This window comes from Anabrus simplex, chromosome 2 (genome assembly GCF_040414725.1).
Source record: "Anabrus simplex isolate iqAnaSimp1 chromosome 2, ASM4041472v1, whole genome shotgun sequence".
Taxonomy (NCBI): Eukaryota; Metazoa; Arthropoda; class Insecta; order Orthoptera; family Tettigoniidae; genus Anabrus; species Anabrus simplex.
In genome coordinates this window covers 1,150,001-1,177,290 of record NC_090266.1, presented here as the reverse complement: position 1 = coordinate 1,177,290, position 27,290 = coordinate 1,150,001, and the positions used below count along the sequence as shown (strand labels likewise).

Below are 27,290 nucleotides of genomic sequence, written 5' to 3'. Positions count from 1 at the left end.
ACTGCTAGCGTGTAAATACGGACTAGTTCAACCTGTATTTCCTTCTGGCATTGTGTTGGCTCTCCTACAGAATTCCTAACTACTGAAGTTTACGTCATTTCAACCTTAGCTTCGTCGCTTTGCGCCTTTTAACTGACTCAGCTTGATTCGCACTAATCAATAAACTCTATTTTAACTTTTGTTTTGCTCAATTAAGAACTCCATAGTCAACAATTAATCCACGCTTCACGCATTGACATATAATTTAAGATCTACTATATCTATATCTTTTTACTTTTACAACCTAATGTTTGTTTTAACTTTATAGACTACCATCATTCAAAGTATTCCTCTGCATACTTGCTGTTAATCTGTACATATTGTTATAATTTCATGTTTAATGTTATCATTTTACTTTTTATTATGGTATTGTCACTCTTTTAACAATTTTTATCATTCAGCTCAGGGCCCTGACCTAATCCTTGTAAATTAAGGCTGATGATGTTCGCTATGTCGAACGAAACATGTTCCTTTATTTAAGACACCTCATGATTATTTTATAATTCAATGAGTAATATAATGTATTGAGTAGGTGGTTGTGATTAAAAGGATTTTATAATTTTAATATATTGTCCTCAATACGGTTCTATTATGAGATTAATTACATGTATGAATATTATGTCGAGTGATCCTTCAATCTTACTATTATTATAATTATTTCTGGTGAGGCTTGTTCAGGACCACTTGCCAATTTCGATTCAGTTCTTCATCCTTTGTTGTTTTCTCTTCCGTCCCTTCCAATATTCTTTCATCTTTTCACTATGCTATTTCTTTCTGTCGTCCGACCACTTCGCACCAGGTTTCTTGATCAGTCTTCCTTGGAATCCTTCCATACTTCCTACCTTCGTTCTAAATGTCTCTCTGTCCATAGTTTCTTCTTCTCTTAAATTATTTCTTTCTAAATCTGTCTTTACTTCTTGAATCCAGGTAGGTGTTGCCTTATTGTCCCAAAGGTACTTGAAAATACGTTTTGTTAATCTGGAATCATCCATTCTGTAAATATGTCCAGAAAATTGCAATCTCCTTTTTCTTATGGTTTCTGTTATGTTTTCTATGTTCCTGTTAATTTTATCATTAGATCATAATTTCCATACTTCTGTTGGTTTCCACAGGGCCTAAGATTTTTCACATGAATCTCCTTTCCAGTACCTCAAGTTTATCTAATCTATAGTTTATTATTATTATTATTATTATTATTATTATTATTATTATTATTATTATTATTATTATTATTATTATCAAACATAAACAGACATATCTTGCAGAAGATACCTAAATTAACATACTATTCCTCTAGAAGTATCACAACCCTATATGATAATCTGAAATAGAGAGATTATCTAAAGAATTTTTTTTTTTTTTGCAAAGAAATGGGAAATTTATTGATCATCTCCCTTGGTAAGTTATTCATATCCCCAACTCCCATTCCTATAAACAAATATTTGCCCCAATTTGTCCCCTTCGATTGCAACTTTATCTTCATATTGTGATCTTTCCTAATTTTAAAGACATCGATCAAATTTATTCGTCTACTTATGTCTTTCCACGCCATCTCTCCACTGAGAGCTCGGAACATACCACTTATTAGAATCATAACAGCAAGTTATGATTCTAATAAGATATCATCAATACGGACCAAAAATGATATTATTGATTAGGTGGTCAATTTAATAAATAACTTACTGTTATTATTCTAATCAGATATCATCAATACAGACCAAAAATGATATTTATTACATGTAATACATACCACTTAGTTGAGCAGCTCACCTCCTTTCCCTTAAGTCTTCCCAGCCCAAACTCTGCAACATTTTTGTAACGCTACTCTTTTACAAGTAATAAATCTCATTGTAGACCGTATTGGACATCAGATATGAACATTAAAACAAGAATAATAGTTAACACCACCTTTCCAATACTTATCTTTCCTATATTTAGGAAATAAACATTACAACAGGCGTTGTAAGGTGGGACATGTTTCGCTTAACAGTAGTAAGCATCATCAGCTGAAAATAAATCTTAGACTAAAGTTAGGTCAGGGCCCTGAACCTAGTGTCCTTAACATATATGGCACCCTAAGAATCAACATTTATATTTATAAAATGAAAATAGGCTTAAAACTAGTGTGAAAAAACTTGGAATGTTAGAACATGGCTAAGGGAAAAAACACAATCGAGTTGAAACAGAGGATAAGAACAGAAAGTAGGCTATAATACAGAGCTGGTAGTGAAATAATTAAAATCATTAGGATATCATTGTTACCAGTCAGTCAATCAGAATGTTCAAACATAAAAACAAGCTTGAAAATATATAAGAGTGTTCATGGCTAAGTTAGAAAAACACGTAATCGTGTTAGCCATGAACACTCTTATATATTTTCACGCTTGTTTTTATGTTTGAACATTCTGATTGACTGACTGGTAACAATGATATCCTAATGATTTTAATTATTTCACTACCAGCTCTGTATTATAGCCTACTTTCTGTTCTTATCCTTTGTTTCAACTCGATTGTGTTTTTTCCCTTAGCCATGTTCTAACATTCCATGTTTTTTCACACTAGTTTTAAGCCTATTTTCATTTTATAAATATTGATTCTTAGGGTGCCATATATGTTAAGGACACTAGGTTCAGGGCCCTGACCTAACTTTAGGCTAAGATTTATTTTCGGCTGATGATGCTTACTACTGTTAAGCGAAACATGTCCCATCTTACAACGCCTGTTGTAATGTTTATTTCCTATATATAGAAAAGATAAATATTGGAAAGGTGGTGTTAACTATTATTCTTGTTTTAATGTTCATATGCTACTCTTTTGTCGGAAATCACCCAGAACATATCGAGCTGCTTTTCTTTGGATTTTTACCAGTTCTTGAATCAAGTAATCCTGGTGAGGGTCCCAGACACTGGAACCATACTCTAGTTGGGGGTCTTACCAGAGACTTATATGCCCTCTCCATTCATCCCTACTACAACTCCTAAATACCCTCATAACCATGTGCAGAGATCTGTATCCTTTATTTACAATCATATTTATGTGATTACCCCAATGAAGATCTTTCCTTATATTAAGACCTAGGTATTTACAATGACCCCCCAAAGGGAACTTTCACCCCATCAACACAGTAATCAAAACTGAGAGGACTTTTCCTATTTGTGATACTCACAACTTGACTTTCAACCTCATTTATCATCATATCATTGCCCACCATCCATCTCACAACACTACCAAGGTCACCCTGCAGCCGCTCACAATCTTGTAACTTATTTCTTGCTCTGTACAGAATAACATCATCTGCAAACAGCCTTATCACTGATTCCACTTCTTGACACACATCATTGATATATATAAGAAAACATAAAGGTCCAATAATACTGCCTAGAGGAATTCCCCTCTTAATTATTACAGGGGCAGATAAAGCTTCGCCTACTCTAATTCTCTGAGTTCTGTTGTCTAGGAACATAGCCACCCATTCAGTCAGTCTTCAAGTCCAATAGCACTCATTTTTGCCAGTAATTTCTCATGATCTACCGTATCAAATGCCTAAGATAGGTCAATCGTAAGACAGTGCAATTGACCTTCTGAATCCCTTATATCTGCTATATCTTGGTGGAATCCTACAAGTTGAGCTTCAGTGGAATAATCTTTCCTACACCCAAACCACCTGGTATCAAACCAGTTATTAGTTTTGCAAACATGTCTAATATAATCAGAAAGAATGCTTTCCCAAAGCTTACATACAATGCATGTCAAACTGACTGGCCTGTAATTTTCAGCTTTATGTCTATCACCTTTTCCTTTATACACAGGGGCTACAATAGCAACTCTCCATTAATTTGGTATAGCTCCTTCATGCAAAAAATAATCAAATGAGTACTTGAGATATGGTACTATATCCCAACCCATTGTCTTTAGTATATCCGCCTAACCCTTTTCAATACCATCTGCTTTTCTAGTTTTCAACTTTTGTATCTTACTGTAAATGGCATTGCTGTCATAGCTAAATTTTAATACTTCTTTATTATTAGTCACCTCCTCTATCTGGACATTATCCTTGTAACCAACAATCTTTAGATACTGCTGACTGAATACTTCTGCCGTTTGAAGATCTTCGCATACATACTCCCCTTGTTCATTAATTATTCCTCTAATATCCTCCTTGGAACCTGTTTCTGCCTTGAACTACCTATACATACTCTTCCATTTTTCACTGAAATTTGTATGACTTGCAATTATGCTTGCCATCATGTTATCCTTAGCTGACTTCTTTGCTAGATTCAATTTTCTAGTGAGCTAGTTCAATTTCTCCTTACTTCCACTGCCATTTCTATTTCTTTCCAACCTGCACCTCCTTCTTAGTCTCTTTATTTCTCTATTATAATAAGGTGGGTCTTTACCATTCCTTACCACCTTTAAAGGTACAAACCTATTTTCACATTCCTCAGCAATTGCTTTAAACCCATCCCAGAGTCAGTTTACATTTTTATTTACCGTTTACCTTTACTTTTACTTTACTTTACTTTACTTTACTTTACTTTTTTAAACTCCCTCATGCCTATTTTATCCGCCATATAGTACTGCCTAATAGCCGTAATTTTAATATCTTCCTTTCTTTCACATTTATTTTTAACTATCACAAAAACAGCTTCGTGATCACTAATACCATCTATTACTTCGGTTTTTCTATAGAGCTCATCTGATTTTACCAGTACCAAATCCAGAATATTCTTCCCTCTAGTTGCTTCCATCACTTTCTGAATCAGAGGCCCTTTCCATATGAACTTATTTGCCATTTGTTGGTCATGCTCCCTGTCGTTCACATACCGTCCCAATAGACGTTTGGTAAATTGAGATCACCCACTACAATCATGTTCCTTTCCTTATCGTTTCCCACATAGCTGATTATCTTATCAAATAATTCTGAATCAGCGTCTGCGTTACCCTTTCCTGGTCTGTACACTCCAAAGACATCAAGTTGCCTATTATCTTTAGAGATGAGCTTTAAACCTAGAATTTCATGTTTGTTATCTTTAACTTTTTCTTAGCTTACAAATTCGTCTTTCACCAGAATGAATACTCCCCCTCCTACCATTCCTATCCTATCTCTACGGTACACACTCCAGTTCCGTGAGAAAATTGCTGCCTCCATTATCTATAGAAAGTCTAATAGACTAGAGATGCTACTTTGAAAGAAATGTGCAAGAACAGTTTACAAATCTACTTAATAAATGGCAGTTTTACCTCTGGTAGATGTCTTGATTGAGCAGATGCAATTTGTTGACTTCATTTCACTTCAGGATATCTCCATCATATTTAATGGTGCCTTTTCATTCTGGCAGTGATGTAGCTTTTATAGGTACAGTGACAAAGACACATCTTGTTCTGTGATCACCAGTCTTCGACAATAAAGTAAATTGAAGTAGATGTTGATTCCCATAGGGAACCTAAAATATTTGTCCTGAATGAGTAAATTATGGTTTGCCTGGCTGAATGAAAAGTGAGACTAAAAATTCATCCCGGACGCTGACATAAGAACGGAAGTCACCTGCTATTGGCAATCAGATACATCACTAGAACATTCCATGTAACCACTACGTCACTCACAATACCTAGCCTAACAGGTCAACTTCAATACACATGCAGCATGGCTCAGTAGGTGTAAAGCCTTTCCTTCTTCTTTCTTGCTAGCGAATGGAACAAGGTCAACAAGTAACCTCGGCCATCAGGATTTACGAAGCACTCTGAGGGGCAGATATTACATCGAAGTTACTCGCTTATTCAGTTGGAAACAATATTGATGTTCCACTTCATTTATCATAAACCCACATTTAATGAAAGGAAATGACTCTCTAAGAGCAATATGTAAGTAGGGTAGCATCCTGCATCACAGGATTTACCGAGCTCAGAACATTTCAAGCAAGCCTCAGTCCCACTTCAGCTGACAGGCGAGAGATTCTTGGGAAAAATCTTGGCGAACAAAATGGAATTTGATGGGGCGTTATGGTAGAAAGTAGAACTGGTTGAGTCAGCAAAGAGGATGCTTCTGGATATGGGCCAGTAATATTGGTCTTATACTCTAGTTGAAGATTTACATTTCTCACAACCTCTTTTATAGATAGAGGCATATTTGATTGAAATTTATTAAATAAACTTTTTGAAGAACAGTGAGTACAATTCTGCTCTCTTGCAAGAGGTTGTCCCTGCTTCTCAGTATAATGCACTTTCTGTAGTAGACACTAATCTTTTATTGATGAATTAATCTGTTTCTTTTTTTTTTTCACACCAGGCAAATGCTGGGGCTGTATCTTAATTAAGGCCACGGCCGCTTCCTTCCAACTCCTAGGCCTTTCCTATCCCATCGTCGCCATAAGACCTATCTGTGTCGGTGCGACGTAAAGCCCCTAGCAAAAAAAAAACTGTTTCTTTAATTTTCATGCTTTATACTTTATCTAGATGAAATTTATTTGGATTGTTTTGTATTTGATTAATCTTTTATTTATTCTGACTTCTTCTTCAAATCAGCATTAGATTTTATTTCATAAAACTGATATTATAATACACCTTTTTTAAGTTTCAAGGTATTTTAATGCTTCGATGTTCCTATGTGGGGAACTAAAATGTGAATACTAAAGTGGTTTTCTTTCCATACTACAGAGCAACCTTCAAGTAGCAGTATATCTACAACTACATCAAGTGTTACATCCATGACATCATTAGAGCAGGAAGAAAGTAAAGGCGCTGATTCAGTGTCAGATTATGATGAAACATGGGACACAGAGAACTGGGGAGATATGGAAGTAAGTAGTACTCTTTTGTTTTACCGGTGTCATTATAGAACGTATCAAACTGGTAGCAGAAAAATATCAGACCCCTTTCACAAATCACATAAGGGACCATGCCTACCACCAGGTAATTTATTGTGTTGTACTTGTAAAATTAAAAACATCTTGGCACAGGCCAGAGCAAAGTGTGGCTTCCACTGAAGTCCCAGTCTCATCCATGGCTGTGACAATAATCAAGCTGCTTGGGTATGGGTGGTGCTGAGTAATGACATTTGGAGCACGACTAGTGTCTGAGTGTTATGAAAGGTGTTGCTCATAGGATCAGTCGTGCTGCAGTAGCACTTTCTGGTCCAGCGAGGGAAGCAGTGGCAAACTACCCCACTCCTCATCTTGCCTAGTACGCCTCATTTGGGCTCTGCCATTGGTTTTTGTGGTTTTCCTATAACTGCATAGCCTTTGGTGGTGCTATTTGAGGATCCAACCAGCCTCTGGGCTGATGACCTAACAGACAGACACATGTAAGTTTGATAGTGGCTTGCAATATCAGTTCATAAGATGAAACCGTAAGATACGAGGTACTTGCACAGGCACTGAGAGAAGGGTAGTTATATAGCCAGAAAGTTCTCGATCCAATGCAGAGTGTAAAGTATGAAAAAGAAAGTTAAGAGTTAAAATGAAATAATGGAAAAAGGGCATGAAATTAAAAACTTAAGTAAGGGACTCACCTCGAGCGGCCTGTTGTATGTACAGAGAGTGGCAAGGAGGTAGGTGCCAGAGCTTACTGGAAGCGTAGAACATTACTAAGGGAGGGAGAGGGGTGGGTCAGGAGGGAGGAGAAGAGGGGTAATGGAAGGGGTGGAGTCAAGTGAGGAAGGATAACGCGATAACGGGTTACGTGTAATCTGAAAGAACAAACTACTTTTGGGAAGTTAAGCACTGTTGAGAATTGAAATAAGAACATCAAATAAAATTCTGGGTTTTTCGGAAATGTCGTTCAGGTTCAGATTCGGGTTGAAATATTGATCTAGATGTATATAGCAGGTTTCTGTGATATGTATTAATGTTATTTATTATTAAGGGTCCATAATATGTATTATAATACTTGTATATCTTTGTTCATATGACCTATTTTGGCTGAAGATGGTGTCCAAAGACATCAAAACCGGTTCTAAAAAAATGTTGTGATTGTATTAATAACACACTTTGTATTAAAAAAAAGGTGGATGAATTACGCTCTCCTCTATTGCAGTGGTTCCCAACCTCTGCCAGCTGATGCCCCCCTTTTCAGATACGGGTGGTCATCCCCCCCCCCCCCCCGGTCGCTTCTATAACCTCTCCGATATACTGACGTGGAGGATAGTGACCTAACCTAATGACACTAGAAAATGAATAATTCCATTATTCAATTCTTTATGAAAAATAATATGAAGTACGCGCTTTATATCTACGACATACTAACTTCATTCTAGCACAATACAAAGAACATACTTCTTTTACAATAAATCCTTCAATTAGTCAACAAATGTCAGTGAGAGGGTTGACATTGTTTTCTCTTGGTAAGATTCGGTATGTTTGGTTTGATATTTGACAGGGTACAGCGGAGATCACTTGCAACATCAAGCCGACAGCGCTGCTTTGTTTTTATGACACTCAGCGTTGAAAATCCTGACTCGCATACATATGTCGTTGAAAATGGGACAATGACACGCAATGCTACTTTAGCTATTTCAGGATACACTGCAAGACAGTTTACCCAAAAGCCGCCCAGTCCTAATATTTTGTAATCATCTTTTAGCTTTGAATCACACTTCAAATCTATGGCTTCTTCTTGAAGTTGTGCTGGCAGTGCTTCAATGTCAATGGCAAACGGATTTCTTGTTAACATCTAGGACCATTCATCTGACGAGATATCAGGAAAGTAGGAATTGAATTCTTGTGCCAGGGAATCCAAATGTGACTGAATTTGCATCTTAAGTTTATTACGATCACGTTCATTTTCTGGCAAAATTTCATTAAGGCGGTGAAAGGATGAGAAGTTGTTCAACTGAAGCCGGCGTTTCCATAACTGTATTTTTTCCAGGAAAGCTCTGATGGCATCATAAGCAAGCATAATATTGGAGTTTTTGCCTTGGAGCTTTAAGTTCAAACTGTTCAAAGATTCAAAAAAATCGCAAAGATATGCAAATAAGATGATAAAATTGGCATCAGTAAACACTTCATACAGATCGTTCTTACCTTCACCAAGAAGAAAAATTTCAACTTCAGACTTTAATTCGAACAGCCGAGCCAACATGTTCCCTTTTGATAGCCAGCGAACCTCTGTGTGGAAAAGGAGAGTTTTGTGATCGGCTTGAAGGTCAACACAAAGGGCTTCAAACAATCCTGTCTGTAAAGAACTTGTCTTCACAGAGTTCACAATTCTTATAGCGACTTTTAGAGTGTTATTAAAATCTTGGGGCAAGGTTTTGGCCCCCAAAGCCTGTTTGTGAATCATACAGTGGATTCCCATGATGTTTGGATTTTTATTTTTGGCCAATTTGAGAAACCCAGAACGTGACCCAATCATAGCAGGTGCACCATCCGTACATATACCCACTACATTTCCCCAGGAAAGTCCATGTTCTTGGAAAAAACTATCAATGGCAGAAAACACATCACAAGCTTTCGAAGTTGTTTTCAAACATTGGGAGAATAACATTTCTTCTCTTAAAATTCCACTGTCAACAAATCGACAATATACAATCAGTTGACAACAATGGGCCACATCGGTTGCTTCATCACACTGAATTGAAAACACTGGAGATGCTTTCACCTTCTCCAAAATTTGCATTTTAATGTCTTCTGACAGTTGTTGAAGTCTGCACTTCACTGTGTTATCGGAAAGAGAAATTTTAGACAATTTCTGCCGACTCCCTTCACCCAAAACTATATTTGCAGCTAATAACATACACGGCTTTACTAATGTTTCCCCAGTTGTGTGTGCTTTTTTGTCTTTGGTAATCAGAAGAGCTAGTTCATATGATGCTTCCGCTGCTTTCTCATTTTCTTGGTTAAAAGTACCCGTTGAATCTAATTTCATACGTTTTAGTAAGTTGAGTTTAGTTGCAAAAAATTCTGTGGGTTTGTCTTTTAAGCCTGAATGATTTGTGTTTAAATGTCTCTCCAAACACACGGGCCTCATCGCATCGTCACTCAGAACACAGTGGCAGATTACGCATTGAGGCTGTTGTATTCTGTTCCGTTCAACGACTGTGAAGCCATATTTAATGTAGTCATCATTGTACAGTCTCTTCTTGGACATCGTTATCAATTTTAAAAAGTCACATTATTAAATAACGCAATTCACACAGTCGCACTTTTACAGCGAAGCGTACGCAACACTCACAATAAACACCTTGACAGACACGTCCACTGCGAAAGTATGCGAGGCACAGAATCAACAGTCGAAGGGCCTGGCCACTGATGGTCTATCGGCGATGTGTTGTCATGGCCATTACTGCGCCATCTCTGATGGGACAGTTGTACTATGTAGCTCTCGCCAATTTGACTGCAAGGGAAGAATAAGAATGTGTAAGGGTGGGAACAGAGCATTCAAGGACGAGCTACCCACAAAATGAGTCTATATGCCACAGGGTGAGAGGGAAGGAGGAACTTCCACTACATTTGTTGCTTCTGAAACTCCAATTTTCTTTGTTCTTCAGAGTTAATATCGACTCCTGACTGTAGTAACTCATAGCCACTTAAGATCTTTGGTGAGAAAATGTCACTGTTTCATTAATTGCTGTGGTTAAACATTAATTAGTTGTAGCCCAAAATACCAGTAGGCCTACATAGAATTTCACGCTAGCCGTGAAAGCCAGACATGTCATATTAAATAAATGTATTATAATTAAGCCTACTATTATTGCCTATCTCCTGTTGTTCTCGCTACTAGATCAATTTGATATAATACCGACATTTATATGATTATCTCCTTCATGTAATATATTTTATTTATGAGAAAAACCTTGTACATTATGTAACAATAATAGTGGAAAATGAAAGCAACTACTACATCGTTGAGTTGAAACATGTCGCGTATGGTCATAGTTTACATTCACGCAAGTAGGTCCACAAAATGTGCAATTAAACGTGCGTTGAGTAGTCTTGTTCCTGCACCTGCTCTCAGGCTACATTTTGCTTCTCACAACACAGCAAATTCCTTATTTCACCTCCAACCTCGCAGCTCCGCAGAGGTTTGTGCCGACAGATGGCAATTACCAGTGCTTTTGAACGATTGACTTGGCGCGACAATCACTTGGAGAGATTCGAAAAATGTTTATTACACAAAATTGTAATATTCGAGTTAAAATCACTTCACACCCCCCCTGATAAAGCCCCACGCCCCCCAGGTTGGGAACCCCTGCTCTATTGTATGTTGTACTTGTAAGGCGTGAAGAAGATCAGTGCTTATTTTGGAAGCAGTTTTTTTTCTTTCTGTATGCAGATATATTTTCATTTATTAACAAGTCCTCAAATACTCATGGTGTTTTAATCCTTGCTGCAGTTATTGTTGTAATTGTACGAGAGTACAAATATTTATGTATAAATTGATAAAATTTTATTAGATTAAATTATCATATCAGACAATGATATTTCGAACATCGCAAGTTATTTAGCGTAAGGTTTTTTTGTTATGAAGATCATATAATTGTGTATAATACAGGGTATACATAAAAGAACTCTTGGATTTTGTGGTTAAATATTTTAATGAAATCAAAAATGGTTTGAAAGGTAATGTTGTCAAGTTTAAAAAAAAACTTAGTGCAGTTCTTTATGTGCATCATTTGTGACATGGGATACATCCCTCTTACGTGGTGACTTTTGTTTCAAAACATTTCCAGTTTCTTTAAAAACATGACGCCATTGATGAATGATTTTGTCCATAGGCACATCACTACTATACTGGCGTTGAAAGTTTGCTGTACAGTAAGAACTGATCCAGTGAGCCATATAACACACTGAGCCTTCTGTTGTCGTGCTGCACTGCACGGGCAGGCCGCTGCTTGGTCCTTTTAAGGTCAACACTCTGCAGCGCTCATGTTGTGCATGAAACGTTTTGAGACACAAATTTAATTGTTACAATTGTCAAGGTAATCTGAGTTAACTAATGCCGCTTGCTTGCTATGATCATCCATTGTATGGGGACCATCACCGCTGGCATGTGGCAGGAGGTCGATTACCATTATGGTGTTTGCTGTACCATAAATGGCGCACATATTGAACTGCATTAAACTGTAAAAGAAACTTGATAATATTACCTATCAAACCATGTATGAAAAAAAAAACCATTATCCTTGTCAGAGTTTGAAGATCAATTTCTGCTTCACATTAAATACTGTCTCCATTTGTTATATAATTGGTTTATATTCTTTGATCATATAGTTCCCTTGACATGCACATGTAACATATACGTTCTTTGAATATTGTTCCCGTGTAACAATTCTGTAAAAGAAAAGTTGTTAAAGGGATAACAGTGTTGTCATATTCACTCAAATTTAAGTATAACAAATCTTGTCACGTTCCCTCTACAATCCTTAATTTTTTATTTGATCAAAATATTTAACTTCAAAACCCTAGAGTTATTTTATGGATTGTAGAATATTTCATTACAGTGGTGCCCAAATGTATCTTTAAAGTTATTTTCATTCGGAATTTAAATCAGGGGGTGGGCTTGTAACATCAACTCATAAAAAGAAGACGTCATTTATGAGGTACTCAAAGAAGTGGATCATATTGCAGACGAGGAAAAATTTACAAGCCACCAGCAAACTTACTTATGTTACTTTATTATTATTACTCTGTGGAAGGACTGCATCCCATCTCAGTTTTTGGATGTCCATGTTTTATTTAACCTAGTGTTTAACAATGCTACGCTTGAGACTTTTTAATCATTCCAAAGTGATCAAGTCTTTAAACATTTGTTAATATCTTCACTTTCATTTTATACTTTGACTAGCAAGCACATAACTTGTTTTAAGCATTTTATTTTTACCTCATCTTATTAATGTCACTTATTACTGAGGGTTTATTATATGTACTACATACTTTTATATCTTTGTTCATAAAACCTGTTTCAGCTGATTATGGTGTCGATAGATACCAAAACCGGTACTGAATAAAAAATGTTGTGATTATATTAACAACATATTATGCATTGAAAAAAGGTGGATCAATCAAAATTCTCTTTATTGTATGTAGGACTTGTGCTACGAATGTGGTTTCGACTCGTCGGCTGTTAATGCATTTTTATTTTCAATTTTCGTTCTTTTACTTTATATTAGGTGAGACATTAGTCTACCAATTACTTGTAGTTTGGTTTAGTGGGACAAACATACGTAGACGGATTTGTAATGGAAGTCGTAATTTGAGAATGGAAAGATTTCCATTGATTTATTTTGTCGTGTGGACTTGTAATTTATTAAACTTAACATAGCCGTTTATAACCTGAAAGTTGGTTTTATAAGAATATTTTCAAGTGATTTATCACTTTTCTTTAACTTCATTCTTTAGCATTTCTTCTAAATGCATAACGAAAAAGTGTTTCATGCATTTCGCAGTGTTGTTCCTTCAGAACGACGTTACATAAGATCCTCTCGGATCGAGTTGTTGTTGGTTCCTTCTGAACAGCTGTTTGGGCGATGCATGTTTCAGCATCAGGATTATTCCGTAACTTACGGATGTCACGAGATGACAATACACGGTGGAATTTTATTTTAAATTGTGACTATTGCTGTTAACTTGTGGTGAACACTATGCTGCAATCAATCAATCAATCAATCAATCAATCAATCAATCAATCAATCGATCAATACTGATCTGCATTTAGGGCAGTCGCCCAGGTAGCAGATTCCCTATCTGTTGCTTTCCTAGCCTTTTCCTAAATGATTTCAAAGAAATTGGAAATTTATTGAACATCTCCCTTGGTAAGTTATTCCAATCCCTAACTCCCCTTCCTATAAATGAATATTTGCCCCAGTTTGTCCTCTTGAATTCCAACTTTATCTTCATATTGTGATCTTTCCTACTTTTATAAACGCCATTCAAACTTATTCGTCTACTAATGTCTTTCCACGCCATCTCTCCGCTGACAGCTCGGAACATACCACTTATGATATACTAACAATTTGTTGGTTACTTTGATCCACCTTTTCAATACAAATTACAGTTTGTGTTGCTAAGTTGTAATGTTACAACACTAATTTACCGGGACATGTTTCGCTTTTATTCACAAGCATCATCAGCCTATACAATTGCCTCAAGGTTTGTCATATTTGGGTTGTTGTTACAAATTTCATTACATTGAATGTAAATCTAATTTCAGTGATAACAATATTTAAAACAAGAATAATATACACATTAAAAATTATGACAATATGATTTGCAATGTTAAAATGGATTAACTCTTAATTCTAAAGCACATTGACGTCCAAAACACAGTTTTTACAATTTGAAAAGTTGGCTAAAAATTGTTTGCAATGTTAAAATAAAATTGATTCAACTATAATTTGGCATTAAAATTTGAGTCATAAATATAAATATAAATATTGGATGTTAATATATAGGAGCCATAGTTTCTGAAGTGCGTTGGTTTCTAGAATACAGTAACATTTCAGTATTGAGAATTTTAGTTAAGAATTGTGCTCTGTAAATAATGTTATTTAAAAAGATTGTAATTTTGCATTATGCGTGATTAGTCATGATGATAATCTAGAATTGAAGTCTTGAGTTCGTTGGAAAATGGCTTCTAGACTTGATGAGGCTTGCTGCTGCAGTTTGGCAATTTGATTAGAGGAAGTATTGACATATTTAATTCTTATTTGTAGCGACCAGACTCTCCGTTGGAAGTTGATTGTTTTGATGTAAGTTATGGTTAAAAGGGGCTTCAATCCAAATTTTGAGTATCTGATTATGTTTCTTTCGATATACGGAATGGAAGAAGCATCCCTTTGTCTGCTGCGACAGAATCTTGTGGGCCTTATTGCGTTACTGTGACTATTGTCTGTTGTGACTCTACTCCATTTTCCAACGAACTCAAGACTTCAATTCTAGATTATCATCATGACTAATCACGCATAATGCAAAATTACAATCTTTTTAAATAACATTATTTAGAGAGCACAATTCTTAACTAAAATTCTCAATACTGAAATGTTACTGTATTCTAGAAACCAATGCACTTCAGAAACTATGGCTCATATATATTAACATCCAATATTTATATTTATATTTATGACTCAAATTTTAATGCCAAATTATAGTTGAATCAATTTTATTTTAACATTGCAAACAATTTTTAGCCAACTTTTCAAATTGTAAAAAGTGTGTTTTGGATGTCAGTGTGCTTTAGAATTAAGAGTTAATCCATTTTAACATTGCAAATCATATTGTCATAAATTTAATGTGTATATTATTCTTGTTTTAAATATTGTTATCACTGAAATTAGATTTACATTCAATGTAATGAAATTTGTAACAACAATCCAAATATGACAAAACTTGAGGCAATTGTATAGGCTGATGATGCTTGTGAATAAAAGCGAAACATGTCCCGGTAAATTAATGTTGTAACATTACAACTTAGCAACACAAACTGTAATTTGTTTGGAAAGGTGGATCAAAATAACCTACAAATTGTTAGTATATCATAGCATAGTTCAATACGGGTCTAATAATGAGATTAGTTACATGTAACATACCACTTAGTCGAGCAGCTCTTCTTCTTTCTCTCAATTCTTCCTAACCCAAACATTGCAACATTTTTGTAACGCTACTCTTTTGTCGGAAATCACCCAGAACAAATCGAGCTGCTTTTCTTTGGATTTTTTCCAGTTCTTGAATCAGGTAATCCTGGTGAGGGTCCCATACACTGGAACCATACTCTAGTTGGGGTCTTACCAGAGACTTATATGCACTCTCCTTTACATCCTTACTACAACCCCTAAACACCCTCATAACCATGTGCAGAGATCTGTACCCTTTATTTACAATCCCATTCATGTGATTACCCCAATGAAGATCTTTCCTTATATTAACACCTAGATACTTACAATGATCCCCAAAAGGAACTTTCACCCCATCAACGCAGTAATTAAAACTGAGAGGACTTTTCCTATTTGTGAAACTCACAACCTGACTTTTAACCCCGTTTATCAATATACATCGTCTGCTGTCCATCTCACAACATTTTCGAGGTCACGTTGCAGTTGCTCACAATCTTGTAACTCATTTATCACTCTATAGAGAATAACATCATCCGCAAAAAGCCTTACCTCCGATTCCACTCCTTTACTCATATCATTTATATATATAAGAAAACATAAAGGTCCGATAATACTGAAGTGAGGAATTCCCCTCTTAATTATTAGAGGGTCAAATAAAGCTTCACCTACTCTAATTCTCTGAGATCTATTTTCTAGAAATATAGCAACCCATTTGGTCACTCTTTTGTCTAGTCCAGTAGCACTCATTTTTGCCAGTAGTCTCCCATGATCCACCCTATCAAATGCTTTAGACAGGTCAATCGCGATACAGTCCCTTTGACCTCCAGAATCCAAGATATCTGCTATATCTTGCTGGAATCCTACAAGTTGATCTTCAGTGGAATAACCTTTCCTAAAACCGAATTGCCTTCTATCGAACCAGTTATTAATTTCACAAACATGTCTAATATAATCGGAAAGAATGCCTTCCCAAAGCTTACATACAATGCATGTCAAACTTACTGGCCTGTAATTTTCAGCTTTATGTCTATCACCCTTTCCTTTACACACAGGGGCTACAATTGCAACTCTCCATTCATCTGGTATAGCTCCTTCGACCAAACAATAATCAAATAAGTACCTCAGATACGGTACTATATTCCAACCCATTGTCTTTAGTATATCCCCAGAAATCTGATCAATTCCAGCCGCTTTTCTAGTTTTCAACTTTTGTATCTTATTGTAAATGTCATTGTTATCATATGTAAATTTTAATACTTCATTGGCCTTAGTCTCCTGCTCTATCTCAACATTTTCCTTGTAACCAACAATCTTTACATACTGCTGACTGAATTCTTCTGCCTTATGAAGATCCTCATATACACACTACCCTTGTTTATTAATTATTCCTGGAATGTCCTTTTTGGAACCTGTTTCTGCCTTAAAATACCTATACATACCCTTCAATTTTTCACTAAAATTTGTATGACTGCCAATTATGCTTGCCATCATGTTATTCTTAGCTGCCTTCTTTGCTAGATTCAATTTTCTAGCAAGTTCCTTCAATTTCTCCTTACTTCCACAGCCATTTCTAACTCTATTTCTTTCCAGTCTGCACCTCCTTCTTAGTCTCTTTATTTCTCTATTATCATAAGGTGGGTCTTTACCATTCCTTACCTCCCTTAAAGGTACAAACCTGTTTTTGCATTCCTCAACAATTTCTTTAAACCCATCCCAGTGTCTGTTTACATTTTTATTTACCATTTTCCACCGATCATAGTTACTTTTTAGAAACTGCCTCATGCCTGCTTTATCAGCCATACGGTACTGCCTAATAGTCCTACTTTTAAGACCTTCCTTTCTATCACATTTATTTTTGACTACGACAAAAACAGCTTTATGATCACTGACACCATCTGTTACTTCAGTTTCCCTATAGAGCTCATCTGGTTTTATCAGCACCACATCCAGGATATTTTTCCCTCTGATTGGTTCCATCACTTTCTGAATCAGCTGTCCTTCCCATATTAACTTATTTGCCATTTGTTGGTCTTGCTTCCTGTCGTTCGCATTTCCTTCTCAATTGACATCTGGCAAATTCAGATCTCCCGCTACAATCACATTTCTTTTCATGTCGTTTCCCTCATAGCCGACTATCCTATCGAATAATTCTGAATATGCGTCAGTGCTACCTTTCCCGGTCTGTACACTCCAAATATATCAAGTTTTCTATTATGTTTAGAAATGAGCCTTACACCTAGAATTTCATATGTCTCATCTTTAACTTTTTCGTAGCTTACAAATTCTTCTTTCACCAGAATGAACACTCCCCCTCCCACCCTTCCTATTCTATCTCTACGATACACACTCCCGTGCCGTGAGAAAATTTCTGCATCCATTATATCATTTCTCAGCCATGATTCAACTACTATTACAATATCTGGTAAATATATATCTATTAAATTACTTAATTCTATTCCTTTCCTTACAATACTTCTACAGTTCAACACTAACAATTTTATGTCATCCCTACTTGATTTCCAGTTCCCTGTTCCCTTATCACCGCTCCCTAGGCCATCCCGTTTCCCTGAATGTACCTCCCTATTACCCTTCCAAACAAATTTTCTGACTTATACGTACCACTGTGGTTTGAATGAAGGCCATCTGAGCGCAGATCCCTGTCTCCTACCCAGTAATATTGTGGGCCGATCACCTCGATGTTAGGCCCCTTTAAACAACAAGCAGCAACAAGCAGTACAGTAAAACCTCATCAATTCGAAATCATTTGGACTCAAAAATCGGACTTCGAATTACGTGATTTCGAATTAACCGCCAACTTGCAATTACAAAATATTCTAAGGCCCGTTATTGCATGCAGTTAACCTTGATTCTCAGTTTATACCTTTCAAATGCCACGAGAAAAGAACTATTTCCAAAATGTATCCAAAAAGGTGCATTTACAGTATTCAAAAAATGCACTTGGATATCTCACTGGCAAACATAACCTCACTCAGCAAAAGAAAGAAAAAAAAGCACGATTCAAAGACGGGAAGAAATCTATGCTGGCTTCCATGTGCAAGAGCTTTATTCATTGGATTACTATACTGTTTGCATTTTAGATGCCTTGTATTTACACAGAAAGTACCCGATTCCCTTAAAATCGAACTTTCCTATGACTATCTTTGTACGACTTTCCGCAATGACACTTCTCTCGTACTTCAGAAATGTAAAGACTTGCTGCATCACATAGTGTTCTAAGACCCAGTACTACATGCAATCACCCCGATTCATGGTTTAAACCTTTCAAATGCCATGGTAAAAAAATATTTCCGACATGTATCCAACAAGGTGCATTTACAATGTTCAAATAATGCACTTGGATAAATCACTGACAAACATAACCTCACGCAACAAAAGAAAAGAAAAATCACACAATTCAATGATGAGGATAAATTATGCTGGTTCCCCTGTGCAAATGCATTATTTTTTGATTTCTGTACTGTTTGCATTTTTAGATGCTTTGTACTGGCATGGAAAGTGCCCGACGTCCTTAAAACATTGTGGCTTATCAAAATTTCCTATGATGAGGGGATAAAGTTTCTCGCTTCTATGTGCATTGCCATGCACTACAGTGACCCCCTTCCCCCACTCTTGTACGATTCTCCGGCTGGCACTTTCTCCTTTAAAACCATAAGACCGTTTGGGTTCGCATTAAAATAAAGCAATGCAGTTTCATCGGCAATGACAATGTTGTTCGGTGCCTATGAATTTGTTATATGAGCCACGTTTTTTCATCAACTGTCGGCATCGGCAGTGTTCGCCGATTCTGTTTTTCTGCACACTGCCTGTTGCGTGATATTACGGCGTTCCTTAAAAGGTTGAAGGCAGTTTCGAATTAAAAGTCTGAGTTTCAGTAATGGGGCCGACATTGTACTTCGAATTACGAATTATTCGTATTTCGAATTAAACAATTTAAGTAACTTGCGAAACTGTATCTCACGTTTCTGGGAATGAAACCTTCTTCAAATTAGGCGGGATATCAAATTATCGAGGTTCTACTGTAATATTACGCAACCTATCCTAAGCAACTGATAGTCAATTTGGTTCAATTAAGGGTCCATTCGGCAGGTGTTTCAATATCCAATAGGTTATCAGACTGGTGGATAACCTTAATTAAATGTAAATCTGGAAAACTACTTGTTGAAGGTCAGATTTTCCACGGATCGTGTGGATTAATTCTCAGTTATCATTTGGATCAAATGGTGCCCGATTTTCAGGTTTTATTTTCGTTTTTCTACTTTTCGCTGTCCACTAATTTCATGACATTTTTTACTTTACTCTGAAGAAATTCTTAAACAATAATAAAAGGACAACATTCATGCATTGCAATGTGACTACAATTTATTAAAATTCGTATCCATCTTATTCAATACCAAAAATGTTGTTAAGATGAAATTACAACATGTATATTTATTTTTGTTACGGAGTATTGTGGATGTGCAGAGGTGAAAGAAGGTGCTGGGGTGAACAGGTCTCAAAATACGAAATTAAAGTTAATTTAACAAGGTTATATTTTCTTTTCAAGAGCAAGAAATAACAAATATAACAGGTACTCAGTAGCTAAACAACAAATCGAGAGTGTACAATTACAGTGTTACAGGATTTGGGCTCCGAGAGCCAGACACACAATTCTTGAGCTATAGGCCCAACCTTACGATATACGAGATTCAACAAAGGGGCAGAAGACCCCAATCATGCCCAGGAGCTCTTGCTCCCAATTACACAGTAAAGCCTCCTCGAGGCACGCAGAAACAAATTTTAAGAAAGAGCCACCCGCTCTTAAGTTCAAGCCTATCAGAGGCCACACCAAACTCCACTTTCAAGCTGTCCTCCAAGGACATACACACAGGGGTAAAAAAATACCCAACCTACTGAGGCCTATTCAGTGAAGAAACAGAAATATTACATGGCCTCCACAATACCAACTTGAGAGGAGGCAAAACTGCACTCCTAATATACTTTACTAAAACCTACCTGGCACTAGGCCGCTAATGCAAGGGCTAATCCCATACTAGAGAGGTGACTTATATAAGAAAACGATTTACATTACACTAGAAGGGAAGAAACGGTTGTGAAAATAAGTTCACCTCAAAGCAATATGAGTGGGAGCTCGAGAGGGTTAAGCACACTCTATCCCAATTTGTAGTTTAAAAAGATAGAATTGATACCAAGTGTCTTTACATTTTGGAGGAAAGTTACATGGTAAAAGGCTTCGGACCTGCCCCGAGAGTTAAACTGCTGAACTAGCAAGAAAAGAAGTTATTAAAAGGCCATTACCTGGTGGTAGAGCTGCTGCCCGAAGAAAGAGGCACTTCCTGCCCCCTGCTACATAATTTACACAAAGTTAGATGTTACTGAAGTGGCGCAGAGACCCGAAAATCAGCAGTTTATATACCCTCGCGGAACATTCGAGACCTTTCAGGAATGAGAACACCCGCCCACAAGCCTTTTATTGGTTAATGGCAAAAACTACTACACCAGATGAAGAAGAAACACCTTATTGGTGGAAAATTAATTACAGAAATTCCTTATTGGTCAAATTCAAAACTGGCGGAAAGAAAGGGTTAACATTGCCAACTTAAACAATGGCAGAAAGAAATTTAATAAAGAACAAACTTATAAGTACTAAATTTCTTCAAGAAAAAAGGTTCCTTCACTTCGCACTAGGGTGCACAATTGTAGTTCTTAAGTAGTGTCCTCTAGAAGAGAATGTTCACACTTCTTGCTACAGATAAAACAAAAATGAATCGAAACTGACATAGTTCAGAACACTTCAAAATTTATAGTAATGACATCTTCTGAGAAATCGTTGAATTAATATGGAAGTTAAAGTTCAGGCTTCCTCCAGTAGAGGAGTTTTAACTGGCGCAAGGTTTGAATTAGCGGCGTGGAGGTGTACCGCCCGGTACAGACCTCCCCCCCCAAAAGTCCCTCCAAGGGGTAACACAGAAGAACATAAACTTTTGTTTTAAAACACGGTCCAAGTTATGCTGTGGATATAGAAGTTAATTGCAGAAGTCTTTACAACCAAATTTTCTTAAATGATTGTATCCAGTTTCAAAATTCTTTGTAGTAACTTTTGAAGGAATGTCTTTATGCTTGTAGAAGTTGAATTCAGAAGGAAAAACTTTTAATCCTTGAGAGTGAAGGAAAATTTTCTAAGTCCACCAAGTATTGCAGTTGGATTTAAAAATGTAGTATTTGTTGATATTAAATGTCCATGTAGCTGATTAAGTACATTCAATGTTGATTAAGTTTGACGACCAGACCAGCCGCCGCTGCTTGTGTCCAGAGGAGGCCGCTCGGACCCCTCAAGTACCCTGGGATACCGCTCGCCCGCACTATGAGAGGAGTAGTGGAGTTGAAGCACGCCGCGCCCGCGGCGAACATACAGGTCGCGGGCCAGTGGCAGGTTGTGCGCTGCACATCAGCCTCGGCCGGGAGGAGGACTCCGGCTCGCCGTACCCTGGTTGGCCTCACTGGAGAGGGGCCGGCCCATACCCCATCTCAGTGGCGGTACGGCGCCGCGCTGCTGCGAAGGGCACTGAAACATTATAGCTCGGCGGCAGAATTTTGTTGGACCATAATTATTTTAGGGTACAGTCTTTGTAGCGAGGTTGAGGGGCCAGCGGCGTGGAGATATTTATTTCATTCCAATAAGCCACACTTTTATGTTAGCAGGAGATGGGAGCATGGTAATGGCCATAGTAAGGACAGGACAGCAGTTTAACTGGTCGAGGAAGGTTTTTACAATGAATGCTTAAATATAAAGAACATTATTGAAAGGGCAGAAGGCCTTAAAAGTGAAACCCCTCAAAAAAATATAACCTTCATATTTCTTTCAAGAATTATATGAAGCAAGTTAGCACAGAAATTATACAGGTTTCACCTGCGACAGGTGAACCCTAAATATCCTCTCGGTGGCTGGATTACTTAACAATAAGGTAACGGGAGTAAGGAAATCGAGAATAATACACGGCCCATGAAATCTGGGGGCAAGCTTGCCCGCGGGAACAAAATTCTTGACCATCACCTGATCACCTACCTTCAAATGGGTGGGTCTCCATCCACGATCATATCTTTCCCTAACCTTATCATGAGACACTTTAAGATTGGCTTTAGCCTTCTTCCAAAGATCTTTAATATTATCGGGATCTATTGTCTCAGGTAAAATATCGCTCAAGGACCAAAGGTTGGAGAGCGGCGTGTTGGGAACAAAATTGAACATCAACGAAGCTGGAGTAAATTTATGTGATTCATGAACAGCCGAGTTCAAAGCAAAAGCTAACCAATGCAGGGACGTGTCAATCAATCAATCAATACTGATCTGCATTTAGGGCAGTCGCCCAGGTGGCAGATTCCCTATCTGTTGCTTTCCTAGCCCTTTCCGAAATGATTTCAAAGAAATTGGAAATTTATTGAACATCTCCCTTGGTAAGTTATTCCAATCCCTAACTCCCCTTCCTATAAATGAATATTTGCCCCAGTTTGTCCTCTTGAACTCCAACTTTATCTTCATATTGTGATCTTTCCTACTTTTATAAACGCCATTCAAACCTATTCGTCTACTAATGTCATTCCACGCCATCTCTCCGCTGACAGCTCGGAACGTACCACTTAGTCGAGCAGCTCTTCTTCTTTCTCTCAATTCTTCCCAACCCAAACATTGCAACATTTTTGTAACGCTACTCTTTTGTCGGAAATCACCCAGAACAAATCGAGCTGCTTTTCTTTGGATTTTTTCCAGTTCTTGAATCAGGTAATCCTGGTGAGGGTCCCATACACTGGAACCATACTCTAGTTGGGGTCTTACCAGAGACGTATATGCACTCTCCTTTACATCCTTACTACAACCCCTGAACACCCTCATAACCATGTGCAGAGATCGGTACCCTTTATTTACAATCCCATTTATGTGATTACCCCAGTGAAGATCTTTCCTTATATTAACACCTAGATACTTACAATGATCCCCAAAAGGAACTTTCACCCCATCAATGCAGTAATTAAAACTGAGAGGACTTTTCCTATTTGTGAAACTCACAACCTGACTTTTAGCCCCGTTTATCAACATACCATTGTCTGCTGTCCATCTCACAACATTTTCGAGGTCACGTTGCAGTTGCTCACAATCTTGTAACTTATTTATCACTCTATAGAGAATAACATCATCCGCAAAAAGCCTTACCTCTGATTCCACTCCTTTACTCATATCATTTATATATATAAGAAAACATAAAGGTCCGATAACACTGCCCTGAGGAACGCCCCTCTCAACTATTACAGGGTCAGACAAAGCTTCACCTACTCTAACTCTCTGAGATCTATTTTCTAGAAATATAGCAACCCATTCAGTCACTCTTTTGTCTAGTCCAATTGCACTCATTTTTGCCAGTAGTCTCCCATGATCCACCCTATCAAATGCTTTAGACATGTCAATCGCGATACAGTCCATTTGACCTCCAGAATCCAAGATATCTGCTATATCTTGCTGGAATCCTACAAGTTGATCTTCAGTGGAATAACCTTTCCTAAAACCGAATTGCCTTCTATCGAACCAGTTATTCATTTCACAAACATGTCTAATATAATCAGAAAGAATGCCTTCCCAAAGCTTACATACAATGCATGTCAAACTTACTGGCCTGTAATTTTCAGCTTTATGTCTATCACCCTTTCCTTTATACACAGGGGCTACTATAGCAACTCTCCATTCATCTGGTATAGCTCCTTCGACCAAACAATAATCAAATAAGTACTTCAGATATGGTACTATATTCCAACTCATTGTCTTTAGTATATCCCCAGAAATCTGATCAATTCCACCCGCTTTTCTAGTTTTCAACTTTTGTATCTTATTGTAAATGTCATTGTTATCATATGTAAATTTTATTACTTCTGTGGCCTTAGTCTCTTCCTCTATCTCGACATTATCCTTGTAACCAACAATCTTTAGATACTGCTGACTGAATACTTCCGCCTTTTGAAGATCCTCACATACACACTCCCCTTGTTCATTAATTATTCCTGGAATGTCCTCCTTGGAACCTGTTTCTGCCTTAAAATACCTATACATACCCTTCCATTTTTCACTAAAATTTGTATGACTGCCAATTATGCTTGCCATCATGTTATCCTTAGCTGCCTTCTTTGCTAGATTCAATTTTCTAGTAAGTTCCTTCAATTTCTCCTTACTTCCACAGCCATTTCTAACTCTATTTCTTTCCAGTCTTCACCTCCTTCTTAGTCTCTTTATTTCTCTATTATAATAAGGTGGGTCTTTACCATTCCTTACCACCCTTAAAGGTACAAACCTGTTTTCGCATTCCTCAACAATTTCTTTAAACCCATCCCAGAGTCTGTTTACATTTTTTATTTACCGTTTTCCACCGATCATAGTTACTTTTTAGAAACTGCCTCATACCTGCTTTATCAGCCATATGGTACTGCCTAACAGTCCTACTTTTAAGACCTTCCTTTCTATCGCATTTGTTTTTAACTACCACAAAAACAGCTTCATGATCACTAATACCATCTATTACTTCAGTTTCCCTATAGAGCTCATCTGGTTTTATCAGCACCACATCCAGGATATTTTTCCCTCTGGTTGGTTCCATCACTTTCTGAATCAGCTGTCCTTCCCATATTAACTTATTTGCCATTTGTTGGTCATGCTTCCTGTCGTTCGCATTTCCTTCCCAATTTACATCTGGCAAATTCAGATCTCCCGCTACAATCACATTTCTTTCCATGTCGTTTCCCACATAGCTGACTATCCTATCAAATAATTCCGAATCCGCATCAGTGCTACCCTTTCCCGATCTGTACACTCCAAATATATCAAGTTGCCTATTATCTTTAGAAATCAGCCTTACACCTAGAATTTCATGTGTCTCATCTTTAACTTTTTCGTAGCTTACAAATTCTTCTTTCACCAGAATGAAAACTCCCCCTCCCACCTTTCCTATCCTATCTCTACGATACACACTCCAGTACCGTGAGAAAATTTCTGCATCCATTATATCATTTCTCAGCCATGATTCAACTCCTATTACAATATCTGGTAAATATATATCTATTAAATTACTTAATTCTATTCCTTTCTTTACAATACTTCTACAGTTCAACACTAACAATTTTATGTCATCCCTACTTGATTTCCAGTTCCCTGTTCCCTATTACCCTTCCAAACAAATTTCCTAACTTATACGTACCACTGCGGTTTAAATGAAGGCCATCCGAGCGCAGATCCCTATCTCTTACCCACCCATTAGGATCTAGAAATCTCACTCCCAGTTTCCCACATACCCACTCCATAGTCTCATTTAAATCCCCAATCACCCTCCAGTCAGTATCCCTCCTACACAGTATTCCACTAATAACAATCTTCGCTTTCTTAAACTTCACCCGTGCTGCATTTACCAGATCCCACACATCTCCAACTATGTTGGTACTTATATCAGCTTGCCTTACGTTGTTGGTACCAACATGAAACACTACCACCTTCTCCTTCCCACCTAGAATGATCGTCATGATGATAGGCAATAAGGGCCGACCTGAGATTACGATTGACTCTTTCGGCAAGAGATGGTTGGGGATAATAAGCAGAAGTAGTCACATGAGATATGGACAGATCAAAACAGAATTTACGAAATAGATTAGATGTGAAGGCCTTGGCATTGTCAGACACAATATATTGACACGGACCAAAAGACGCAAAGATTGAATTTAAACAAGTGATGGTGGACTGAGCGGTAGCCAGCTTAGTCGGAAATAACCAGGAAAATCTTGTAAAACCATCTACACATACAAAGATGAACTTCTTGGCATTTCCCTTTGACTGGGGGAAGGGTCCTACATAATCAATATACAGGCGTTCCATTGGGCGCGACGCTTGATGAGAAGACAAAAGGCCTACCTTGGTAGACATGGTGGGTTTACTAAGCAAGCAGGATTTACAAGCCTTTACTAGTTCACGAATTTCACCGTCCATACCCTTCCAGATAAACATTTCCCGGATCTTTTCACGGGTTTTGAAGATGCCTAAATGCCCCCCTAATGGGGTCTCATGATAGTACTTGAAGATCATTGGTACAAGAACAGCTGGAACTACAACTTTCATCATCTTATCATGCCTCGAAGGGCAACATAAAACACCATTCCTCAGTACGTAAGGGACAACATGTTCCCCAGAAGAAAGGGTTTCCATGATCGGAGCCAGCGTTGGATCTTCACGTTGATATTTCTCAAGGTCCCTAAAGAGCATGGGAGCATCTGTTAAGATGGCATTAACCTCAGATAGCATGGACTCGGGAGGTGATGAACTATCGACCGGTTCATGGGTCTCGACATCGTTGGAAAACATACGGCTGAGTCCGTCTGCAACAACATTATCAGTACCTCTGATATGCCTAACGTCAAATTGGAATGCCGAAATTCGGATAGCCCAACGGGCTATACGACCAGTACGACGCGGCCTACCTAAGACCCAGCTTAAGGCTTGATTATCCGTCTCCAGGTCGAATTTGACATGTTCCAGATAGAGACGGAACTTTTCTAAGTCAAATAAGACTGCCAAACCTTCAAGCTCATAGATGGAATACTTGGCTTCTTGAGCCGATAGAGTCCTAGATGCATAGGCGATGGGTCGCCTCCCTAGTTCAGTCTC

General features: G+C 37.5%; 1 protein-coding gene across 1 annotated transcript in view; it reads left to right on the top strand.

The window, feature by feature from the left end:
* Nucleotides 1-27,290, top strand: part of yata (N-terminal kinase-like protein yata) — an 882,319-nt gene that overhangs the window by 595,104 nt on the left and 259,925 nt on the right. Inside the window, exon 13 of the mRNA XM_067140315.2 lies at nucleotides 6,694-6,836. Within this exon, the coding sequence (XP_066996416.2) occupies nucleotides 6,694-6,836 (143 nt within the window). The remainder of the gene's footprint in view (nucleotides 1-6,693; nucleotides 6,837-27,290) is intronic.